Source organism: Nerophis ophidion, linkage group LG10 (assembly GCF_033978795.1).
Source record: "Nerophis ophidion isolate RoL-2023_Sa linkage group LG10, RoL_Noph_v1.0, whole genome shotgun sequence".
NCBI lineage: Eukaryota > Metazoa > Chordata > Actinopteri > Syngnathiformes > Syngnathidae > Nerophis > Nerophis ophidion.
This window is the reverse complement of record NC_084620.1, coordinates 45450609-45472418: the sequence shown is the minus strand read 5'-3', so window position 1 is coordinate 45472418 and position 21810 is coordinate 45450609. Positions and strand designations below refer to the sequence as shown.

At 38.1% G+C, this 21810-nt stretch overlaps 1 protein-coding gene across 1 annotated transcript in view; it reads right to left on the bottom strand.

Annotated features, from left to right (window-relative positions):
* The window catches only part of zanl (zonadhesin, like), a 135513-nt gene that overhangs the window by 52382 nt on the left and 61321 nt on the right, over positions 1-21810 (bottom strand). The window contains exons 69-81 of the mRNA XM_061914662.1: positions 20321-20465; positions 19085-19332; positions 15722-15899; positions 15534-15642; positions 12518-12612; positions 10717-10893; positions 10423-10631; positions 10208-10352; positions 6631-6728; positions 4804-4950; positions 4555-4719; positions 1060-1187; positions 717-988 (exon numbers count right to left, since the gene is read on the bottom strand). Coding sequence (XP_061770646.1) covers positions 717-988; positions 1060-1187; positions 4555-4719; positions 4804-4950; positions 6631-6728; positions 10208-10352; positions 10423-10631; positions 10717-10893; positions 12518-12612; positions 15534-15642; positions 15722-15899; positions 19085-19332; positions 20321-20465 — 2116 coding nt within the window. The remainder of the gene's footprint in view (positions 1-716; positions 989-1059; positions 1188-4554; positions 4720-4803; positions 4951-6630; positions 6729-10207; positions 10353-10422; positions 10632-10716; positions 10894-12517; positions 12613-15533; positions 15643-15721; positions 15900-19084; positions 19333-20320; positions 20466-21810) is intronic.

Genomic DNA, 21810 nt, shown 5'->3' with positions numbered 1-21810 from the left:
GTATTCCAGCATCAGTCAACAATCCCCACAAAAACATAATTTTTTTAGAGGAAAAATACACTAAAAACTAGAAATGTCCGATAATATCGGAAGTTTGATTTTATCGGCCGATAAATGCTTGAAAATGTAATATCAGAAATTATCAATATCGATTTCAAAAAGTAAAATTTATGACTTTTTAAAACACGTCTGTACAGAGTGGTACACGGACGTAGTGAGAAGTACAGAGCAGTTGCGTCTCGCAGTCGTACTTGCCAACCGTCCCAATTTTCCCGTGCGACTGCCGAATTTTAGTGCAACAACCAAAAATCTCCCGGGGCAACCATTCTCCCGAATTTCTACCAATTTCCACCCAGACAACAATATTGGGGGCGTGGCTTAAAGGCACTGCATTTGCGTGCCGGCCCAATTACATAATATCTACGGCTTTTCACACACACAAGTGAATGCAAAGCATACATGGACAACAGCCATACAGGTCACACTGAGGGTGAACGTATAAACAACTTTAACACTGTTACAAATATGCACCACTCTGTGAACCCACACCAAACAAGAATGACAAACATATTTCGGGAGAACATCTGCACCGTAACACAACATAAACACAACAGAACAAATACCCAGAAACCCTTGAAGCACTAGCTCTTCCGGGATGTTACAATATACACCCCAGCTACTCCCTAAAAAAAAATTATATTAAACGCATTACTTACGACAGAACGTTTGGTTCCTCCAGCTAACGGTCACGCCAGCGCTTTGGCACGCCTGAGCATACGCCTCCACATTGTCGCAGAGCCTGGCCGGCATGCCGTCGTACTCGCACATGTCGTACACGCAGTTCCCAATGAAGGCCTCTGGGGGCACCAGAGAGTGGCACGGTTTGAAACGATCGGACAGAATGACACTAGCACACTGGTCCTCATATTGCGTCTCCTCCTCCGCCGTGCAGTTGGGGTGGACATCCGGGCGAGTGTCTGGTTGACAGCTGGGACAAAATGGGATGATAATTAAGCAGAAATAAAGTCAAAGTAACGACACAATAAAGAAGGTACGGACCCAGGGTCACTGTCACCCTCGGATTTCCAGCTGTTGCCCAGTTCAATGACGTCCTTGGCAGGTTTCTTGTCGGGCTTAAGGTTGTCGTCAGATGTGTTGTGGTTGTAATTGCCGCACATGCCACACAGCTAAATAAAACACAAACAACACAATACTGAATATTATCTTTTAGTTTTAGTTCATATTTTGGTTGTAGGTTTATTTATCATTTAAAAATGTATGCATACGAAACATAATATCATGTATATACTATTTAAATGATACAATCTGTTTTGATAAATGTTTCATATTAACATTTGGATTATATAATAGTATATTACAATACATTACTTTGGTATATTATAATAACTGTATATAACGTATAATAAATATTATATTACATTACTCTAATATATTATTATATATAATCATACTTGCCAACCCTCCCAATTTTCCCTCCCGAATTTCAGTGCCAGTCCCGAAACTCTCACGGGCCAACCATTCTCCCGATTTCCACCCGGACAACAATATTGGGGGCGTGCCTTAAAGGCACTGCCTTTAGCGTCCTCTCTCACCTGAAAAGGAGACTATTATATATGTCTCCGTTATCCATAAGTTTATCTATAACCCATAAAGTAGGCAGGCACGGTGCTATTTCTCTGTGTGTTTATTCCAGTCGGCACGTTAATACACTGACACACAACATCCGAAATCCCATCATTCATTGATTCAAAACTAAGGCAAGTAGTAACGTCCAATAACATAACAGAGACGAAACAGAAGAATGAAGAAGAGACATGGGGACGATGAGTAAGAAGAAGAAGTACGATTGCAAGTTTCAAAATGATTGGAAAAAAATAATTTCAGTTCATCCAGGACAGCTCGAAGGGGAAGGGGTATATTGCCTGCAAATTTTCTAGATCACACTTCTCCATTGAACACGGTGGCCGAACGGGTTGGCGAGTATGTATATAATACATATTCATCAACAAATCCCGTTTCCATATGATTTGGGAAATTGTGTTAGATGTAAATATAAACAGAATACAATGATTTGCAAGTCATTTTCAACCCATATTCAGTTGAATATGCTACAAAGACAACATATTTGATGTTCAAACTGATTTGCACGTCAAAAATAAATTGTGCTTAATAGGAAATTAGCTTTAACTTGTTATTGTCACTTTAACTTTGACAGTTGTAAATATATATATATATATATATATATATATATATATATATATATATATATATATATATATATATATATATATATATATATATATATATGTATATATATATATATATATGTCAGGTAAGGAAAATTCCTCGGAGTCTATTTCATCCCTACAAGCCTGTTTCGCCAGATTCTCTACTCTTCAGGGGATTTTACATATATCAGAGGCTATTTCATTCCTAAAAGCCTGTTTCACAGTTTTCCCTGCTTTTCAGGGGATTTTCTGTAACAATCTTCAGAGGATATATATTTAAAATCCCCTGAAGAGCAGGGAAACCTGCGGAAAGGGCTTGTAGGGATAATATCGCCTCTGTGACCTAAAGTATATTCCGCTCTACATTTTTTTTTTTTGCAAATAGTCATTAACTTAATAATTTGATGCAAGCAACATGTGACACAGAAGTTGGGAAAGGTGGCAATAAATACTGATAAAGTTCAGGAATGCTCATCAAACACTTATGGAGCATCCCACAGGTGTGCAGGCTAATTGGGAACAGGTGGGTGCCATGATTGGGTATAAAAAAACCTTCCCAAAAAATGCTCAATCTTTCACAAGAAAGGATGGGGCTAGGTACACCCCTTTGTCCACAGCTGCGTGAGTAAATAGTCAAAACAGTTTAAGATTAACGTTTCTCAAAGTGCAATTGCAAGAAATTTAGGGATTTCAACATGTACGGTCCATAATATCGTCAAAAGGTTCAGAGAATCTGGAAAAATCACTCCACGTAAGCGGCATGGCCGGAAAACAACTTTGAATGACCGTGACCTTCGATCCTTCAGACGGCACTGTACCAAAAACTGACATCAATCTATAAAGGATATCACCACATGGGCTTAGGAACACTTCAGAAAACCACTGTCACTAAATACAGTTTGTCGCTACATCCGTAAGTGCAAGTTAAAGCTCTACTATGCAAAGCGAAAGCCATTTATCAACAACATCCAGAAACGCTGCCGGCTTCTCTGGGCCCGAGATCATCTAAGATGGACTGATGCAAAGTGGAAAAGTGTTCTGTGGTCTGATGAGTCCACATTTCAAATTGTTTTGGGAAATATTCGCCATCGTGTTATCTGGACCAAAGGGGAAGCGAACCATCAACACTGTTATCGACGCAAAGTTCAAAAGCCAGCATCTGTGATGGCATGGGGTTGCATTGGTGCCCAAGGCATGGGTAACTTACACATCTGTGAAGGCACCATTAATGCTGAAAGGTACATACAGGTTTTGGAACAAGATATGCTGCCATCTAAGCGCAGTCTTTTTCATGGACGCCCTTGCTTATTTCAGCAAGACAATGCCAAGCCACATTCAGCACGTGCTACAACAGCGTGGCTTCGTAACAAAAGAGTGCGGGTATTTTCCTGGCCCGCCTGCAGTCCAGACCTGTCTCCCATCGAAAATGTGTGGCGCATTATGAAGCGTAAAATACGACATCGGAGACCCCGGACTGTTGAACGACTGAAGCTCTACATAAAACAAGAATGGGAAAGAATTCCACTTTCAAGGCTTCAACAATTAGTTTCCTCAGTTCCCAAACGTTTATTGAGTGTTGTTAAAAGAAAAGTTAATGTAACACAGTGGTGAACATCCTTTTTCCCATCTACTTTGGCACTTGTTGCAGCCATGAAATACTAAGTTAATTATTATTTCCAAAAACAAAATAAAGTTTATGAGTTTGAGTTTGAACATCAAATATATTGTCTTTGTAGTGCATTCAATTGAATATGGGTTGAAAAAAGATGTGCAAATCCTTGTATTCCGTTTATATTTACATCTAACACAATTTCCCAACTCATATGGAAACGGAGTTTGTATTTACACACATTTAAACATTAAAACAAATTTGAGACCTTACGCGTTGTTAATCATTCATTCATTTCTATACCGCGTGGCCTCATTAGAGTCAGTGGTAAGCTGGAGCCTATACCAGCTGACTTCAGGCAATGATTTTTGGAAATTCTATTTTATGATACATTTTGTGTTCTTCTTCTGGATATCTTACTTAATTTGACTATATTTCATTGCTGTTTATTTTATTAATCAGGCCATTGTTTCTCAATTTGAAATGTGTGCCCTGGGCAAACTTAGAGACGTCTATTGCAAGCCTGCCAGTGAGTCATAAGGGTGCATGATACTGTTTGTGTTTTTGTAAAAAAAACGTCTGTTTTGTAATAAACATGGTTATTTAATAGCCGAAAGTCTGACACATCAGGTAAAATGCTTTGTTGAAAACCTAGCTTTACAGATGTCAATGCTAATTGCAGCTCGATACACGAACCTTGTTGAAGTATTCGCCGGGCACAGTGATCTCCAGGTGATGAACGCCGTCGAATTTCACTTGCAGACCAAAATTTGTATCCAGCAGGTTGTACGCGCCGCTGGTTATCACCTTGGCGCCGGCGGCACTCACTGATATGGGCGTTCGCACACGACGACCGTTGAGCTACACCAATGGAAAGGTAGAATATAAAGGTTGTTGTTATTTCACATAAACATTTGTCTTACATTATTGATAATTGCTACCCACCAGAACTCTACGGCCTTTCTGTAGTTCGATTTCCGTGTCATGAGGGAGGTAAACTTTCACAGAACGGACATACGACGCTTCTGGTTGACCGCGCTCCTCGTTTTTCGCCACTATCTTGAATGTTGTCACCCTGGTGGTGTTGCACACCTTGGGAGAGATGGAGGGGAAAAAACATTTTAAAATGAAGGAAATCACCTAAAAAATAACCAAAATCAAAAATACCTGATTAATGCCGACATTTTTTAAATATAATATTTTGCATAATGTATCATGTATTTAGGTAAAATATTTTAAAAATATTTTATAAATATAAATTGTAGCTGAGATAGGCGCCAGCGCCCCCCGCGACCCCGAAAGGGAATAAGCGGTAGAAAATGGATGGATGGATGGATAAAAAACAATAGGTCCTCTGTGTTTTTTTTACACTTTGATTTCTATTTTACTGTTTTAATTGATTTTACCCTTTAAAATAGTTTTTAATCATATTTGTTTTCATATTGGTTTTATATTTATTTATTTTTTGTTTTTATTCAGTCATTGGTTGAGCATAATATTGTTTTTTTAATATTGTTTTGTAACATGGCTGTGCAGCACTTTGGAAACGTTATTGTTGTTTAAATGTGCTATATAAATAAAGTGGATTGGATTGGATTGGTATTTAGTAAGAAATTGACACACCCAAAAATAAAAAAAAGGCTTAAAATTTAAAATTAAATAAATTTTTAAAAATCATAATTAAAAAAAAATATATAAATATCAACCCTCAATTTTGACACTTTTGAAAGTTTCTTCTTTCATTGCAAGATATGTGTTGTAATTAAGGCCGATGACAAAACAATGATCATGTATTTCCATAATATTTAGATAATTATTAAAATTTTAAAAAATAGTAATTGCATCATTCAGTGGCACCTCAGCTTTCCAACGCACTAACTCATTAGTTTTTTGGGATTCAAGCTGTCTCTTGTCTCGGCTGATTGTTATGCTTTAGGTCGCGAGCAAACATTTTAGTTATGATCCTCGCTACCACTAGTTGCTGCCGCAAATGTTGGCGTGAACAGAATTCCACACTCAAAAGCCCGTAACTGTTTGAGTCATTTTGATTTAGATGGTAAAGTGAATGAATTAACTCATATTATGTTTTGCATATGGTGAATGTTTATATTCATCATAAAGAATGCAAACCACCAAGTTTAATTAAATAGTCGTATTTCAGTTTGAGCACATAATAAGATAGGGCCCCAGGTGGATTGGATCACTTCTCGAAGGAAATAAGCCCTAATCGGGACTTTGGAATACAAACGCGATAGCCCTATCCTTGAGAAGAGACTACATGTCGAGCTCAACGTCAACATTTAACTAATGACTTAAAGCAGTTGTTTTCCAGACACTTACACATGAACATGTCCCTTTATGGTCAGGGTGTGCTGTGCTGACTTAGCACACAGCCAGAGACAGAAAGGAGGAATATAAAAACTGATGGTTTGGAGTGCCTCATATTATTGACCTGAGCTCCTCCAGGAAAAGCAGTCCTGTAAAATGACGCTCGCTTATAACAAAGCAACTTTTGGTCGAGCCGCACTGCCGTGTCACCCTTCTTTCCGGACGAGGATGACAAGACCAAAAATACACATCAATGGATAACTAACTGAAAATACCTGGCGAATGCATACAGAACTCGTGAACCGTGGTATATATTTTCCAAAAAATGTCTTAAATAAATATTAACTTTTTAGATAGGCCTTCATTTATAGTCCTGTATTTTCAAAGGATATTTCAATTATTTGTTGTATTGAACGATAAATAACTAGTACAGTCCAGAGATACCTCGACCAGAGTGTAGGTGCAGGTGCCCATGAAGGTGTGCATCACGCCATCGAAGGTGTAATAGTGAGGGTCTCCAGCGACGTGACATACACCTTGACCTGAGGAGAGAGTTTGGTTTTACAAGCGCCACGTTGGACACAAAAAGTACAAACTGTATCAATATATTTATTTTCATTTGCGGTCATATTACTACAAATGTTTGCTTTCATTTCGATGAAAATATTAAAAATGATTTTTGACTTAAAGTAGTATATATATATACATATATATACAAGCAGTGGAGCATGTTTGGCAGCGCAGAATCACAGAATTCTTACAAGCAGACACAGAGTGTAGACAGAAAATGTAGAACGGACGCATTTAGGCCTAAAAACTACAAATAAAGGTGAAGCTTTAACACTGAAACGCTCTCAGGAAGAGGTGCTTTAAGACATGGCTAGCTAGCTAGCAGCTAACGTCCATCCCCAGTGGGCAGTGTTTTAGCTTCTTCTAAATCACTATTCCTCGCCACCATGGCGACAAATAATGTACGTTTCTTACAAGTATCATCCCTGCAGGACAAGGAATAGTTTAACATGCACTACACACAGTAGGAGGATACAATAGCTCACCGTTCCTGAGTGTAAACAAATGCCATGGGTGGATCTATACCTGACATCCACTGTAATGATATCAAGTCCAAGAGTGTATCTAGTCGATACTACTATGATTAAATCAATATTTTTTATCATCACAAAATCTTTTTTAAAATTCATATTGTGTTTATAAAGTCAGGAAATACGGCCCTGGACACATGAGGACTTTGAATATGACCAATGTATGACCCTGTAACTACTTGGTATCGGATCGATACCTAAATTTCTGGTATCATCCAAAACTAATGTGAAGTATCAAACAAGAGAAGAATAAGTGATTAATACATTTTAACAGAAGTGTAGCTATAACATGTTGAAACAGAAAATAAACAGATTGTCATGTTTGTCTATGACAGTTTTGTTATGTTTTGGTTTTTCTTCTGTGTTTGTTTTTATTTCCTGTCAACGCTCTTATTTTGGTTCAGTTTCCTGCTTGTCTCCCTGAGCGCTGTTTCCCCTCAGCTGCGGCTGACTGGCACCTGGCCACACCTGGCGTCAATCAGTCGGCTGCTATTTATACCTGCCTCGCCCTCCAGTCAGTGCTGAAGTATTGTCGCTGTAGCTGTAAGCTGCGGACTGTTTCCAGTATCCTGTATGCCGGTAGTGGTTTGCAGCTTGCTGTCTTCTTGTTCCTAGTTTCCTGTTTGCTGGTTCCTGTTCCCTTTTTGCCTGTTCCTGGGTTGTGTTTTTTCTGCATTTTTTGGACATTAAATCATGTTTCCTTGAACCCAGTCTGCCGTCTCTGCATCTTGGGGTTTGTCACCACCGTAACTTGACACAGATATTAACAGTAAATGAACAGGTGGATTAATAATCAATTTTCAATGCGTGTCCTTCATATGTTTTTACAAAATAATAGAAAAATAAATGACACAATATGTTACTACAAATGTCAGCAGACTAATTAGGAGCCTTTTTTTGTTTACTTACTACTAAAAGACAAGTTGTTTAGTATGTTCACTAGTTTATTTTTCAGGGTATAAGTCGTTCCGGAGTATAAGTCGCACCTGCCAAAAATGCATAATAAAGAAAAAAAAAACATATATAAGTCGCACTGGAGTATAAGTCGCATTTTTTGGGGGAAATGTATTTGATAAAACCTAACACATAGACACAATACACATTTGAAAGGCAATTTAAAATAAATAAATAATAGTGAACAACAGGGTGAATAAGTGTACGTTATATGACGCATAAATATCCAACTGAGAAGGTGCCTGGTATGTTAACGTAACATATTATGGTAAGAATCATTCAAATAACTATAATATATAGAACATGCTATACGTTTACCAAACAATCTGTCACTCCTAATCGCTAAATCCGATGAAATCTTATACGTCTAGTCTCTTATGTGAATGAGCTAAATAATAATATTTGATATTTTACGGTAATGTGTTAATAATTTCACACATAAGTCGCTCCTGAGTATAAGTCGCACCTCCGGCCAAACTATGAAAAAAACAGCCACTTACAGTCCGAAAAATACGGTATTTTGTTCAAGGCCAAAATTGTTCTTCGATTACAATAAGAAACATATGTTTGATGTACCGTAAAATTTTTTGTCAAAATAAAGCCAATAATGCCATTTTTGTGGACCTTTTATTTAGAAAAGTATCGAAATACATTTTGGTACCGGTAACAAAATATTGGCAAAATATTGACAACCCTATAATATGTACCGTATTTTTCGGACAATAAGTCACAGTTTTTTTCATAGTAGAATGGAATAGAATTTACTTTATTGTCATTATATTTGCATATAACAAGATTAAAGACTCTAACTTAAGGTGCGGTAGTGGGAACAAATATGCGGTAAAATAAATAACACAAGAGGTAGTAATAAAGGAAAAAAAATAACAATTGAAATAAACAGACTACTATCCAATAAAAATAATAAGCAATCCTGTACAATATACAAAACACTATAGAAATACAAAATACTGTACAATATACAGAACAAGACAAAAGTACCGAAGTAATAAAGAACAATCAGTGTCAGACATATTGCACTCGAAGGGTAGTAATGCAATCAGGGCAGGATGTTGTATAGGGGTGAATTATTATTATTATAAGTTAGAGTTCAACATGGTGACAGCTCTGGGAATGAAGCTGTCTCTGAACCTGTTTGTTCTGGCTCTGATGCACCTGTAGCGCCTGCCTGATGGTAGCAGGTCGAACAGGTGGAAGCCAGGGTGTGTGCTGTTTTTGGTGATGTTTTTTGCTTTCTTGAGACAATGGGAGTTGCGTAAATCCTTTAAAAAGGGCAGGGGACAGACGATTATTTTTTTGTGCAGACTTAATTACCCTCTGAATCGCCTGTTTGTCTGCTTCAGTGCAGCTGGCGTACCACACTGTTATGCAGTGTAGTACGGGGGTGCGACTTATACTCAGGAGCGACTTATGTGTGAAATTATTAACACATTACCATAAACTATCAAATAATATTATTTAGAAGCGACACCGAAGAAGAAGATTTCATCGGATTTAGCGATTGGGAGTGACAGATTGTTTGGTATACGTATAGCAAGTTCTATATGTTATAGTTATTTGAATGACTCTTACCATAATATGTTACGTTAACATACCAGGCACCTTCTCAGTTGGTTATTTATGCGTCACATAACGTACACTTATTCAGCCTGTTGTTCACTATTCTTTATTCATTTTAAATTGCCTTCAAATGTCTATTCTTGGTGTTGGGATTTATCAAATAAATTTCCCCCAATAATGCGACTTATACGCCAGTGCACTTAAATATATGTTTTTTTCCTTCTTTATTATGCATTTTTGGCAAGTGCAACTTATACTCCGAAAAACAAAGTATACATTTTGCTTTTTAAACTGTACAGAGAAAAACGTTTTATTGTGATAAAAATATTTTTTATATCCTTTTTTTTTTTTTTTAAATAGAGCTATACAGATGCAAGGGCATTACTTACTCGTGGAGTGGCAGTCCAGCACGCCATCCAGTACTTTGCACTCCTGCGCTGGGCTACACCACCACGGCTCACAGGTCACATTAAAGTTGTTGTTGCACTTACAACGCTGCGAGCAGTCCGTCTCGGAAAACCAGGTATCTCCCACCTTCAAAGGTCGGACAAAAACCACTCAACAAAAAACACAAGCTAGCACGTAAAAAGTGAGAATATTTTACCGGTTTGTATTTTCCCTCGTTGTCCAAACACCCGCACTCGCTTAGTGGCACGCATTTGTCACCACTTAGAATGAGTCCAGCGTTGCAGACGCAGCCCTCCACGCAGGGTTGGTCGCAGGAACCGCCTGGCCCGGCAGGGTCCTGGCAGCTGGGTTGTGGGCATGCGGGACCACAGTGTGTGTAATGACTACCAGCGGGGCACTTCAGAGCTGGATTGGGGGGTTACGGACAAAATGTAATATCATCCCGGGGCTCCTAAAAAGTGGGTCGTAGATCAGGTTGGCCGTAACTTACGGCAAAAAGTGGCATTCCTCCAAGAAATGGGGACTTCAGCGACAGCACACATGTCGGCGTAGCTTTCCAAGGCTTGGCACAGCGCCACGGTCTGCCCCCCCGTGGCACACATGTCATATATGCAGTTTTCTAAGAAGGCCTCGGGAGGAATGACAGAGTGACATGGCTTGAAGACGCCTGGAGGACAAAAGGCAGCGTGAAAATATGTCCAAAGATAACCGAAAGAAGAAAAAATCATGGAAATATGTCTATAAGTAGAAAACCCAAAACCAGTGAAGTTGTCATGTTGTGTAAATCTTAAATAAAACAGAATACAATGATTTGCAAATCAGTTTCAACTTATATTCAATGGAACAGACTTCAAAAACAAGTTACGTAATGTTCGAACTGGAAAACTTTGTTATTTTTTGCAAATATCAGCTCATTTGGAATTTGATACCTGCAACGTGTTTCAAAAAAGCTGGTACAAGTGGTAAAAAAGACTGAGAAAGTTGAGGACTGCTCATCAAACACTTATTTGGAAAATCCCACAGGTGAACAAGCTAATTGGGAACAGGTGGGTGCCATGATTGGGTACAAAAGCAGCTTCCATGAAACGCTCAGTCGTTCACAAACAAGGATGGGTCGGGGGTCACCACTTTGTGAACAAATGCGTGAGCAAATTGTCCAACAGTTAAAGAACAACCTTTCTCAATAAGCTATTGCAAGGAATTTGGGGATTTCACCATCTACGGTCTGTAATATCATCAAAAGGTTCAGAGAATCTGAAAAAATCCCTGCACGTAGGCGGCTAAACCCATGACCTTCGATCCCTCAGGCGGTACTGCCACAAAAAGCGACATCAGTGTGTCAGGAACACTTCAGAAAACCTCTGTCAGTAACTAAGTCGCTACATCTGTAAGTGCAAGTTAAAACTCTACTATACAAAGCGAAAGACATTTATCAACAACACCCAGAAACAGCCCGGGCTGTTCTAAGATGGACTGATGCAAAGTGGAAAAGTGTTCTGTGGTCTGGCGAGTCCACATTTTAAATTGTTTTTGGAAACTGTGGACGTCGTGTCCTCCAGAACAAAGAAGAAAAGAACCATCCAGATTGTTATAGACGCAAAGTTCAAAAGTCAGCATCTGTGATGGTATGGAGGTGTGTTAATGTCCAAGGCATGGGTAGTTTACACATCTGTGAAGGCACCATTGATGCTGAAAGGTACATACAGGTTTTGGAGCAACATATGTTGCCATCCAAGCAACGATATCATGGACGCCCCTGCTTATTTCAGCAAGACAATGCCAAGCCACGTGTTACAACAGCGTGGCTTCACGGTAAAAGAGTGTGAGTACTAAACTGGTCTGCCTGTAGTCCAAACCTGTCTCCCATTGAAAATGTGTGGCCCAATATGAAGCGTAAAATACGACTACGTAGATCCCGCATTGTTGAAAAACTTAAGCTGTACATCAACCAAGAATGGGAAAGAATTCCAGCTAAAAAGCTTAAAACATTGGTCTCCTCAGTTCCCAAACATTTCCAAAGGCCATGTAACACAGTGATAAAAATGCAGGGGTAACTTTTTTATTGTGTTCCTGGCATTAAATTCTAAGTTAATGATTATTTGCACACAAAAGAATGTTTCTCAGTTAGAATATTTAAATATCTTGTCTTTGCAGTCTGTTCAATTGAATATAAGTTGAAAAGGTTTTGCAAATATTTGTATTCTGTTTTTATTTACGACTTACACAACGTGCCAACTTCACTGGTTTTGGGTTTTGCTAGAACCAAATAGATAAATGTGTTGGGGGCATACCGTCAGGGTCTGTGATCATGCCGCAGCTTGTTGGTTTTTTGGCGTCCTCCTCCACCATTATATCACAGTCGTTCTGGCCACCGCCATTCCTACAACTACACAGCAAAAAAGTGAAAACAAAATGGATTATTGTCTGTACATGTACGTGAGATTCAGGTCAGGAACAGAGCTGGGTGAAAAAATCCGGTTGGTCGATTCTGGATCGATATCTTTCGGAGGACGTGTAAGCTTTGCAAAGTTTATTATAATGAAAAAAACTAAACAACACAAATCAACAGATTTGAGGCATTTGAAATATTTAAGTGTAGATCGAATCAAATAAAATTGAATAGAATGGATCCGTGATCCATCAATTTAGAACCTTTCCATCCATCCATCTTTTTTATTTTATTTGGGTATAATTTTCGACCCAACTCTCTCGTTTAAATCACTCATCAAGTGTGTTACTAAAACAGCCTTCGTTCATCTCTGTAATATCGCTAAAATTTGTTCCATTTTGTCCACTAGAGATCATTATTTATGCGTTCGTTATGTACATATATATATACATATATATATATCATGTGTTGCCTTTATCTATGTGTCCGTTACTTCTCGTATCAATTACTGCAACGTATTATTTTCGGGTCTCCCTATGTCTAGCAATAAAAGATTACAGTTGGTACAAAATGTGGCTGCTAGACTTTTGACAAGAACAAGAAAGTTTGATCACATTACGCCTATACTGGGTCACCTGCACTGGCTTCCTGTGCACTTAAGATGTGACTTTAAGGTTTTACTACTTACGTATAAAATCCTACACGGTCTAGCTCCATCCTATCTTGCGGATTGTATTGTACCATATGCCCCGGCATGATATCTGTATTCAAAGAACTCCGGCTTATTAGTGATTCCCAGAGCCCAAAAAAAGTCTGCGGGCTTTAGAGCGTTTTCTATTCGGGCTCAAGTACTCTGGAATGCCCTCCCGGTAACGGTTCGAGATGCTACCTCAGTAGAAGCATTTAAGTCCCATCTTGAAACTCATTTGTATAATCGAGCCTTTAAATAGACCCCCTTTTTAGACCAGTTGATCTGCCGTTTCTTTTCTTTTCTACCCCCCTCTCCTCCTGGCTGCTGCTTATGACATAGCGACAGGTGATTAGAAAACAAGGCCCAGGTGGGCCATCTACACACATGTCGCTGATTTTGAGGCCGGTCCTAGTACACCCCGCTTCGCTGCAGGCCCGCAGGCTACGCCCCCTCCACTTTTAGCTTCCGGTTAACAATGTTATTACAAAGAATAAGAGACCTATTATACTCTAGAAATGTTGGCCTTACTTAAAAATGCACGTGTTTAGTTGTGTTCAGTGTTAAAAAAATATCCTAGGGCTCTTACGGAAATACATTTTAAAATATTTGGCTTTTTGGCTCTCTCAGCCAAAAAAGTTCCCGACCCCTGTTGCAGAGCATCTCAAAAACTGAATTCGCAATAAGTCAAGTTCACACTAACCCTATTTTCTGTTATTATTTCAGCACAAATTAGGCCTTTTTTTCCAAACGTTAAATAATATATGACTAAAACGGCCATATGAAGAAACTAATTAGTTTTTTCTATATTGTGTATAACTACACAGGTGTGCACACGGACAAGACTAAAGTGGTAATGTAACTGTCACGACGGGGTTTTCGCGGCTTACTGCTGGGTCGTTCTCCCAGGACTATTCCGGACAAGGCGTGCAGCTGAAAATATGATTTATTCCTCAAAATCGAAGTTTGACAAAAAACAGAAAACGAGCCGACCAGAACAACGTGCCTGATTGCACTCGAAGTTAAAGCAAATACTTAGCATAGACTATGGACAAGGCAAAACTCACGTAACTGTGGCATGAACAAACAAATCTTACGTAACAGGTGCAAACACTTAGCATAAACTCGAAACATGACACGAACCTATGTGACTGTTGCATACAGCAAACAGTGACGCCAGCCCGACTGATTGGCAAAGGTAGGCTAAACGATGCCTCCGATTAGTGCTCGAGGACCAGGTGAGCGGGCTAACACCAGTCAGAGACAGGTGAACACAATGAGCAGCCATGGCAACCAAAACAAACTCAGAGGTGCACAAACAGTAACCAAAGAAGTCCAAAACTAACAGAAAGTACAAAACATGATCCGGACTACGGATCATGACAGTAATAATAATTGTCTTCTCACGAGATATAACTTAATATGATAAAATGCTGTACATCATGTTACGATGTGTTGAAAAAAGTGGGCTGTGTCACAATAATAGTTTTATCATCACAAAAATGAAGTCGTACTATTGAAGAAAAATGTTATTAGAGTAGGTTAAATATAACTTTGGATATTATTCTTCTGTTGTATATTTGTTGATTGTGTCACTTTCCCGGGACAGAGTGACCGTGTAACGGGTGATGAGACATGGAAGGAGGAATCGTAAAACACAAAGCTTTATTTGTTTCTGCGAGCCTCGGACTGGAACTTCATCTTCCAGGAGAAAGAGGACGGGCCTGATAACTCTTGTCGGACCACTGTCCCTAAATACCTCTTACACGAAGACCCCCACTCTTTGTAACGCTAGCCTTGGAGCCGGCCAGTCTGGACAAAGCCCAGTTTGTCGTTTGGCCAATCAATTTTTCCCTGACCTTTTTCCTCTACTCTATCCTCTACTCCAATCTATGGGGGCTTCCTAACCGATGTTGCTAATGGTTTTTATAATCACTCCTAAAATCCAAACCTGCATTTCTTTAGGATTCCAATTGTCCTGGGGGCAAAAGCCACCACTTTCTGGAGAGCTGTGATAAACATCTGCCCCCGAAGCTATCTAAGGGCATATTTCCTTAATAGAATAATCCTCGAAAGGATTCTGTGAGCAAATATAAATACATGCTACTTCACAATCATATAAGAAAATTGTACACTGTGTAATTTACCACACTACCACATTAAGATTCTCAGGTAAAGCTTTTCATTTCAGATATGTTTTCAGTTTGAATGTAAATTAGCCTTTACTTACTCAGGTCGGGGATCAGGAACCTCCCAACTGTCTCCCAGGTCGTTTGTGTTAGCGGCGGGAGTGTTGTCTGGCTTTAGGTTGTCGTCTTTTGGATTCCCATTGAAATTTCCTGTTGCAAAACCAGAAAGCATAACAATCACAAATGGACACACTATTATATTAGCATGTTAAATGTCAACCCTTCTTACCGCACATTCCGCAAAGCTGGCCATTGTAGGAAGTGGGCACCGTGACGTCCACATGGTGGTTGCCGTCAAATCGCACCCTCAATCCAAAAGAGGTCTCCAGGATGACGAACTTACCGCTGAGGTAAATTGTCATGTCGCTGATGAACTTGACGGGAGGAACCACCACTGACCCATTAACCTGTGAAGCGCACAAAAAGTTAAAAGTTGCGGTTTTACAGTAGATAGTCCTACTACCCAACTGTCAAGCCAGCGTACAGTAGTACGTGCAATTTTGTAGCTTTAACTTGTGTAATCTTAGTGGATCAGTCCTTAACTATGTTCATTCAAATACGGAGATTCAGGAGTAACCTGCCACTCTAATAAGTTGTTGTAGCCGTTTGTTCTGCTTTGATCACATCAGCGACCTGGATCTTAACACCAAGGGTTTCATTTACGTTGACATATTGATAATTAGGTGCAGCCAGGTTCCAGGATGTCTAAAAAAACAAGTTTCGACAGCAAAAATTAAAGTGTAACTTATTCAAAGGAACACATTCCCGCATGAGGAATGGATGCCTTTGTTTTGTCACACTTGTTTTTGTTTAATCCCAAAATGTACCCTTGTGGCGTACTTGCTAACCTTGAGGGGGCTGTCTCATCTATTCATATCTAACTTTGTGCATTTAGGCTATTAAAAATCCCACTAATAACACATTTTACATGACGACATTGAACACATCATGATAACGTGATTGACCTTCGTCAGATTCTCATAATTAGTAATTATGAGCATTTAACCAAGGTCATTTTTCACTTACTCGGTGATTCCTAATAAAAAATGTTAATAATTACTCAGTAATTATTCATGACCAAGTAGAACTTGAATGTGTCATAAAACAGAAGAGGTTTACGACTGTTTTTGAGGTCGTGAACGCATCACTGACTGAGCTAAGTGTGTGAGTCTTGTGCCGCAAATGAAAAGGAGCAGCTGCTGTCAATACAACTTATAGTTTTTGTTTTGCTGTCAATACAACTTATAGTTTGTTTGTTTTGCTGTCACAACGATTTATACTTTGTTTTGCTGTCAATACGACTTACAGATTCTTCAGTTTGCTGTCAATATGACATATAGTTTGTTTGTTTTGCTGCCAATTCGACTTATAGTCTGTTTGTTTTGGTGTCAATACAACTTATAGTTAGTTTTTTGCTGTCAATACAACATACAGTTTTTGTTTTGCTGTCGATTTGACTAACAGTTTGTTTGTTTTGTTGTCAATACGACCAATTGTTTTTTGTCAATACGGCATATAGTTAGTTTGTTTTGCTGTCAATACAACTTATATTTGGTTTGTTTTGCTGTTAATACAACATGTAGTTTGTTTGTTTTGCTGTCAATACGACTTATAGTTTGTTTGTTTTGCTGTCAATACAACTTATAGTTTGTTTTGCTGTCAGTACGACTTATAGTTTGTTTGTTTTGCTGTCAATTTGACATATAGTTTTTTTGTTTGTTTTGCTGTCAATACGACTTATAGTTTGTTTTGACCCCGCCCCACCAGCACCCGGGCCCCCACGGCCCCACCTGGGCCTCCACACCAGGCCACCCCACCCAAGTCGGTCGCCACAGGACCACTTAGCGCAGGGCCGCGGGAACCACCCACCCCACCCGCAGGGACTCCAACGATGGAGATGGAACAACCAGCAACCGCCCTGTCGAAGTCCCCCCCTGAGGGAGGGGGAAAAAAAAAAAAAAAAAATTATATATATATATATATATATATATATATATATATATATGTACATATATACATATATATAAATACATACACATATATGTATATATATATGTACATATATACATATATATAAATACATACACATATATGTATATATATATATATATATATATATATATATATTGTATATATATATATATACACACACATATGTACATGCATACATGCAATACATATATGTATATATACACATACATACACACAAACATACATACACACACAAACACACACACACATACATAGATATACACACGGTGTATTTACGATTGTCATTGTTTTATCTGTTGTGACCACTTGTTGAAAATGGTTGAGAATAATTTGTTATTCTTTTATTTTCTTTCGAGTTTAAGTTGGATTTTGACAGTGTGCGCTGAAAAGATTTTCCGTTTGTAGAGGACAAGGGAGCTGTGCGCAATAGTGAGAACATTGGAGTGGATCTAAGCACTTTTTCAGAGAGGGCCATGGGTGTTATTGAAATGATTAGAATTATTATATTGTATGATTTGTAGAGATGGGAGTTTTAGGGCACCTCACGATTGGATTAAAAATCAATTTTTGATGCATCTTTAATTTATCTATATTGATGCAGTTTTAAATGTATTTTCCTTTCACTAAATAAGCGTTTATCCCTTGAAATAAAAAAAAACCAATAACATTTGGAATAAGAAACAGTTAAATTAATTTCCACATTTTTCAAATTAAGGAAAACGTGTGCAAAACTGGACCATAAGTGCCTGATAATAAAACGTTGACTTCGACAAGCTATAATGATCCACATGGGAAATTGTTATACGCAGTAGCTCAGTACAAAGGATGGAAAAGGAGGGCCAAAACAAAAGGTAAAAAGTAGACCAAAAATATACCATAATGTATAACAATATAGAATATAATATATACATATATAATACATACGTGTAACAATATAAAAAATTCAATTTACAAGATTACAGTATATATATATATATATATATATATATATATATATATCAGATGCAGCAAAAAAAGGGCAGCATGAAAAAATAAGAATAGATCATATAGAGAGGTAAATACAACAGAAAATATACATTACAAACAAATCATTTTAAAAGCCTGTCGGATCTCTCGGTGAGGTGGCTTGCTGCAGGCAGCAAATTTTAGAACTGTCTGCATTACTTTATTTGAAATAAATTAATCCATTACCGCTTATTGACGTTTGCTAATCGATTCTATTATCGCCCAAATCCCAATTACGATGCATCTAAAAATCTATTATTTCCCCACCTCTAATGACTTTGTTTGAATTCAGATTCGCTCGTACGAATACAACCGTTATTATTGTCCAGCCGAAAACGGTGCCCAGTGAAGGATGGTGTAGCAATATCGTTGTCCGGGTGGAAATCAGGAGAATGGTGAGCCCGGTAGATTATTTGAGAGAGGCACTGAAATTCGGGTTGGTGAATGGTGAGGATTGGCAAGTATGTTTTTTGAGCTGACCACCCCCCACCTTAATTCCTCTTTTGCTATACTACATGTCATCGCCGAGTGGAAATCACAATGAAAAGACAGGCATTTGTTTCTCCAAATACCCCCAAGTAATGAGGTAACCCACCTGGACCACGCGTCCCTTGTCGAGGATGACGGTCACACCGTTCACGTCAATCACCACAGCCTTGACGTAAGAAACCTTCTTGTTACTTCCCCTGTGCTCGTTCTGGGTGGCTACGCTGAAGTAGGGCAGGCTGTTGGAGGAGTTGCAGGGCTTTGTCAGGGTGTAAGAGCAGGCCCCCATGTAGTGTTGGGTCCGCTTGTCAAATGTGGTGTAGTGGGGGTCCCCTGACACCGAACAGATACCGTTTCCTGGGATTGAACAAAATTTTGTTACATGGTAATCACATAGCACATAGGAGTTTGGTGTGTACAAAGGTAAAAAAGCCAGTGATAAAGAACACAAATTAAGTTGTAGTATTTGGAAAAATTGTTTAAATGTTACGAATCAAAGTCATAATATTAGAAAATAAGTTAACACAATAGCTTGACAACAAAATCCCAATATATCAAAAATAAAGTCGGAATGTTATGAAACATGTAAGGAGAATACATTCTTGATTTTGAAAAAAAAAAAAAAAAAAGTGTGACGATAAAAATCTGGTTGTGGCAACCATACCCATCATTGCACTTTATATGCAAAGGCTAATTATCAATCTTTATCAGTACACAGAAGAATTAGTAATAAAAAAAAGAAAACTAATTATCCATCCATCCATTTTCTACCGCTTATTCCCTTTCGGGGTCGCGGGGGGCGCTGGCGCCTATCTCAGCTACAATCGGGCGGAAGGCAGGGTACACCCTGGACAAGTTGCCACCTCATCGCAGGGCCAACACAGATAGACAGACAACATTCACACTCACATTCACACACTAGGGCCAATTTAGTGTTGCCAATCAACCTATCCCCAGGTGCATGTCTTTGGAAGTGGGAGGAAGCCGGAGTACCCGGAGGGAACCCACACATTCACGGGGAGAACATGCAAACTCCACACAGAAAGATCCCGAGCCTGGATTTGAACCCAGGACTGCAGGAACTTCGTATTGTGAGGCAGACGCACTAACCCCTCTGCCACCGTGAAGCCTAAAAACTAATTAATCGAAGAATAATGTCCCTAATCCAAAATAATTAAATTGAGATAAAGGACAACAAATGTCATAAATTAGGTTTGAAATATTACCAAAATAATGTGTTTTCACAAAAATAAAATTTCATACAATTAACCACTAAAAATAAAGTTGTAAGGAATAAGCGGTCGTAAATGGATGGAAGTTGTAAAAAAAATATTATTCAACATACCGAGGGGGCGACATTGGTACTCTCCTTGGTGGAGCTGACAACTTTCCGTGTTGGCGTTACAGCTGCTGTTAGTACACTGCATCAACGGCCCACTTTGACACCAACACTTCTTCTCACAACCCTCCGACAACCACTCATCACCCACCTGCCACACACATATCAAGTATATGCATCATTATACCATCATTATAATTGTGTATATATATATATATATATATATATATATACATATATATGTATACAGTATGTATATATATATATATATATATACACATACATATATATGTATACAGTATATATATATATATATATATATAAATATATATATATATATATATATAAATAAAAACAACAATTAACTATTTACAGAGGAGTACAGGAATATGATCCTCACATTTAAAAAGTAAAAAGATTGACCATAAAACAAATTAAAGTTGAAATATTACAGATAAACTTTAGTTACAAGACTCAGGATGTGAATTACAAAAAACCCAAACATAGAATACAAGAACAAAGCTATAATGTTATGGAAAAAGTTGTAATGTTACAGGAATAAAACCCTCATTACAAAGAACCTAAGTTGTAAATCGTCAAGAATAAAGTCTTCCCTGAATTAAGTCCTAATGCTACAAGGACAAACTTGCATTATTACAAAAAATACCAATTAATGAGAGGAAAAAAAACATACTTTATTAAGACAACAAAGTAATATGTTAAGAATTTAATTAAGTTACAATAATTTAGTCCTAGTATAATGAAACAAATCAAAATTGTTTGAGAATAAAGTCTCTTATAATATGACAAAAAGGTTGTTTAATGTCTGGAATGGAAAAAATACAACCACAAAATTGTAATCTTATGTCAAAAATGTGGAATGTTACAAGAAGTAAGTCCTAATTAGTTGTAAAATGTAATGTAATTTTTTTTACACAAATGAAAATGAATGTAAGAATGAAGTCGCAGCAATTCGAAGATTAAATCTGCATAACCCGCACCCCAGAAATGTAAATATAATAAGAATAAAGTAGCATTGTACTCTTATGAGTTATAAACACAACTATCAGATCAACACAAGCATATTCTTTTTTTTTTTTTACGGTTATTCAAGTAAAATGACACCTTTTTTCAAATTTTTTACTTACCGACCTCGAAGCAATTTTATTTGGTACATGGTGTGATGATAAGTGTGACCGGTGGATGGCAGTCAAACATAAGAGATACATGTAGACTGCAATATGACGATGGCAATATGACTCAAGTAAACAACGCCAACATTTTCATTGATCCATTGAAAATACAGAACATTACATGCGGCGCTCAAAAATCCATCAAAATGTTTCAGTACGACTTTGGTAAGCAATGAAACCGCACCGCTTGTTGTGCATCAACATACAAGTATTATTGTGGTGTGTGTATAAGGTAAGACATATTATCTGACGTTTTATTTTGCAATATTATGCAAAAGCAACTTTTCTTACCTTCTAGTACTT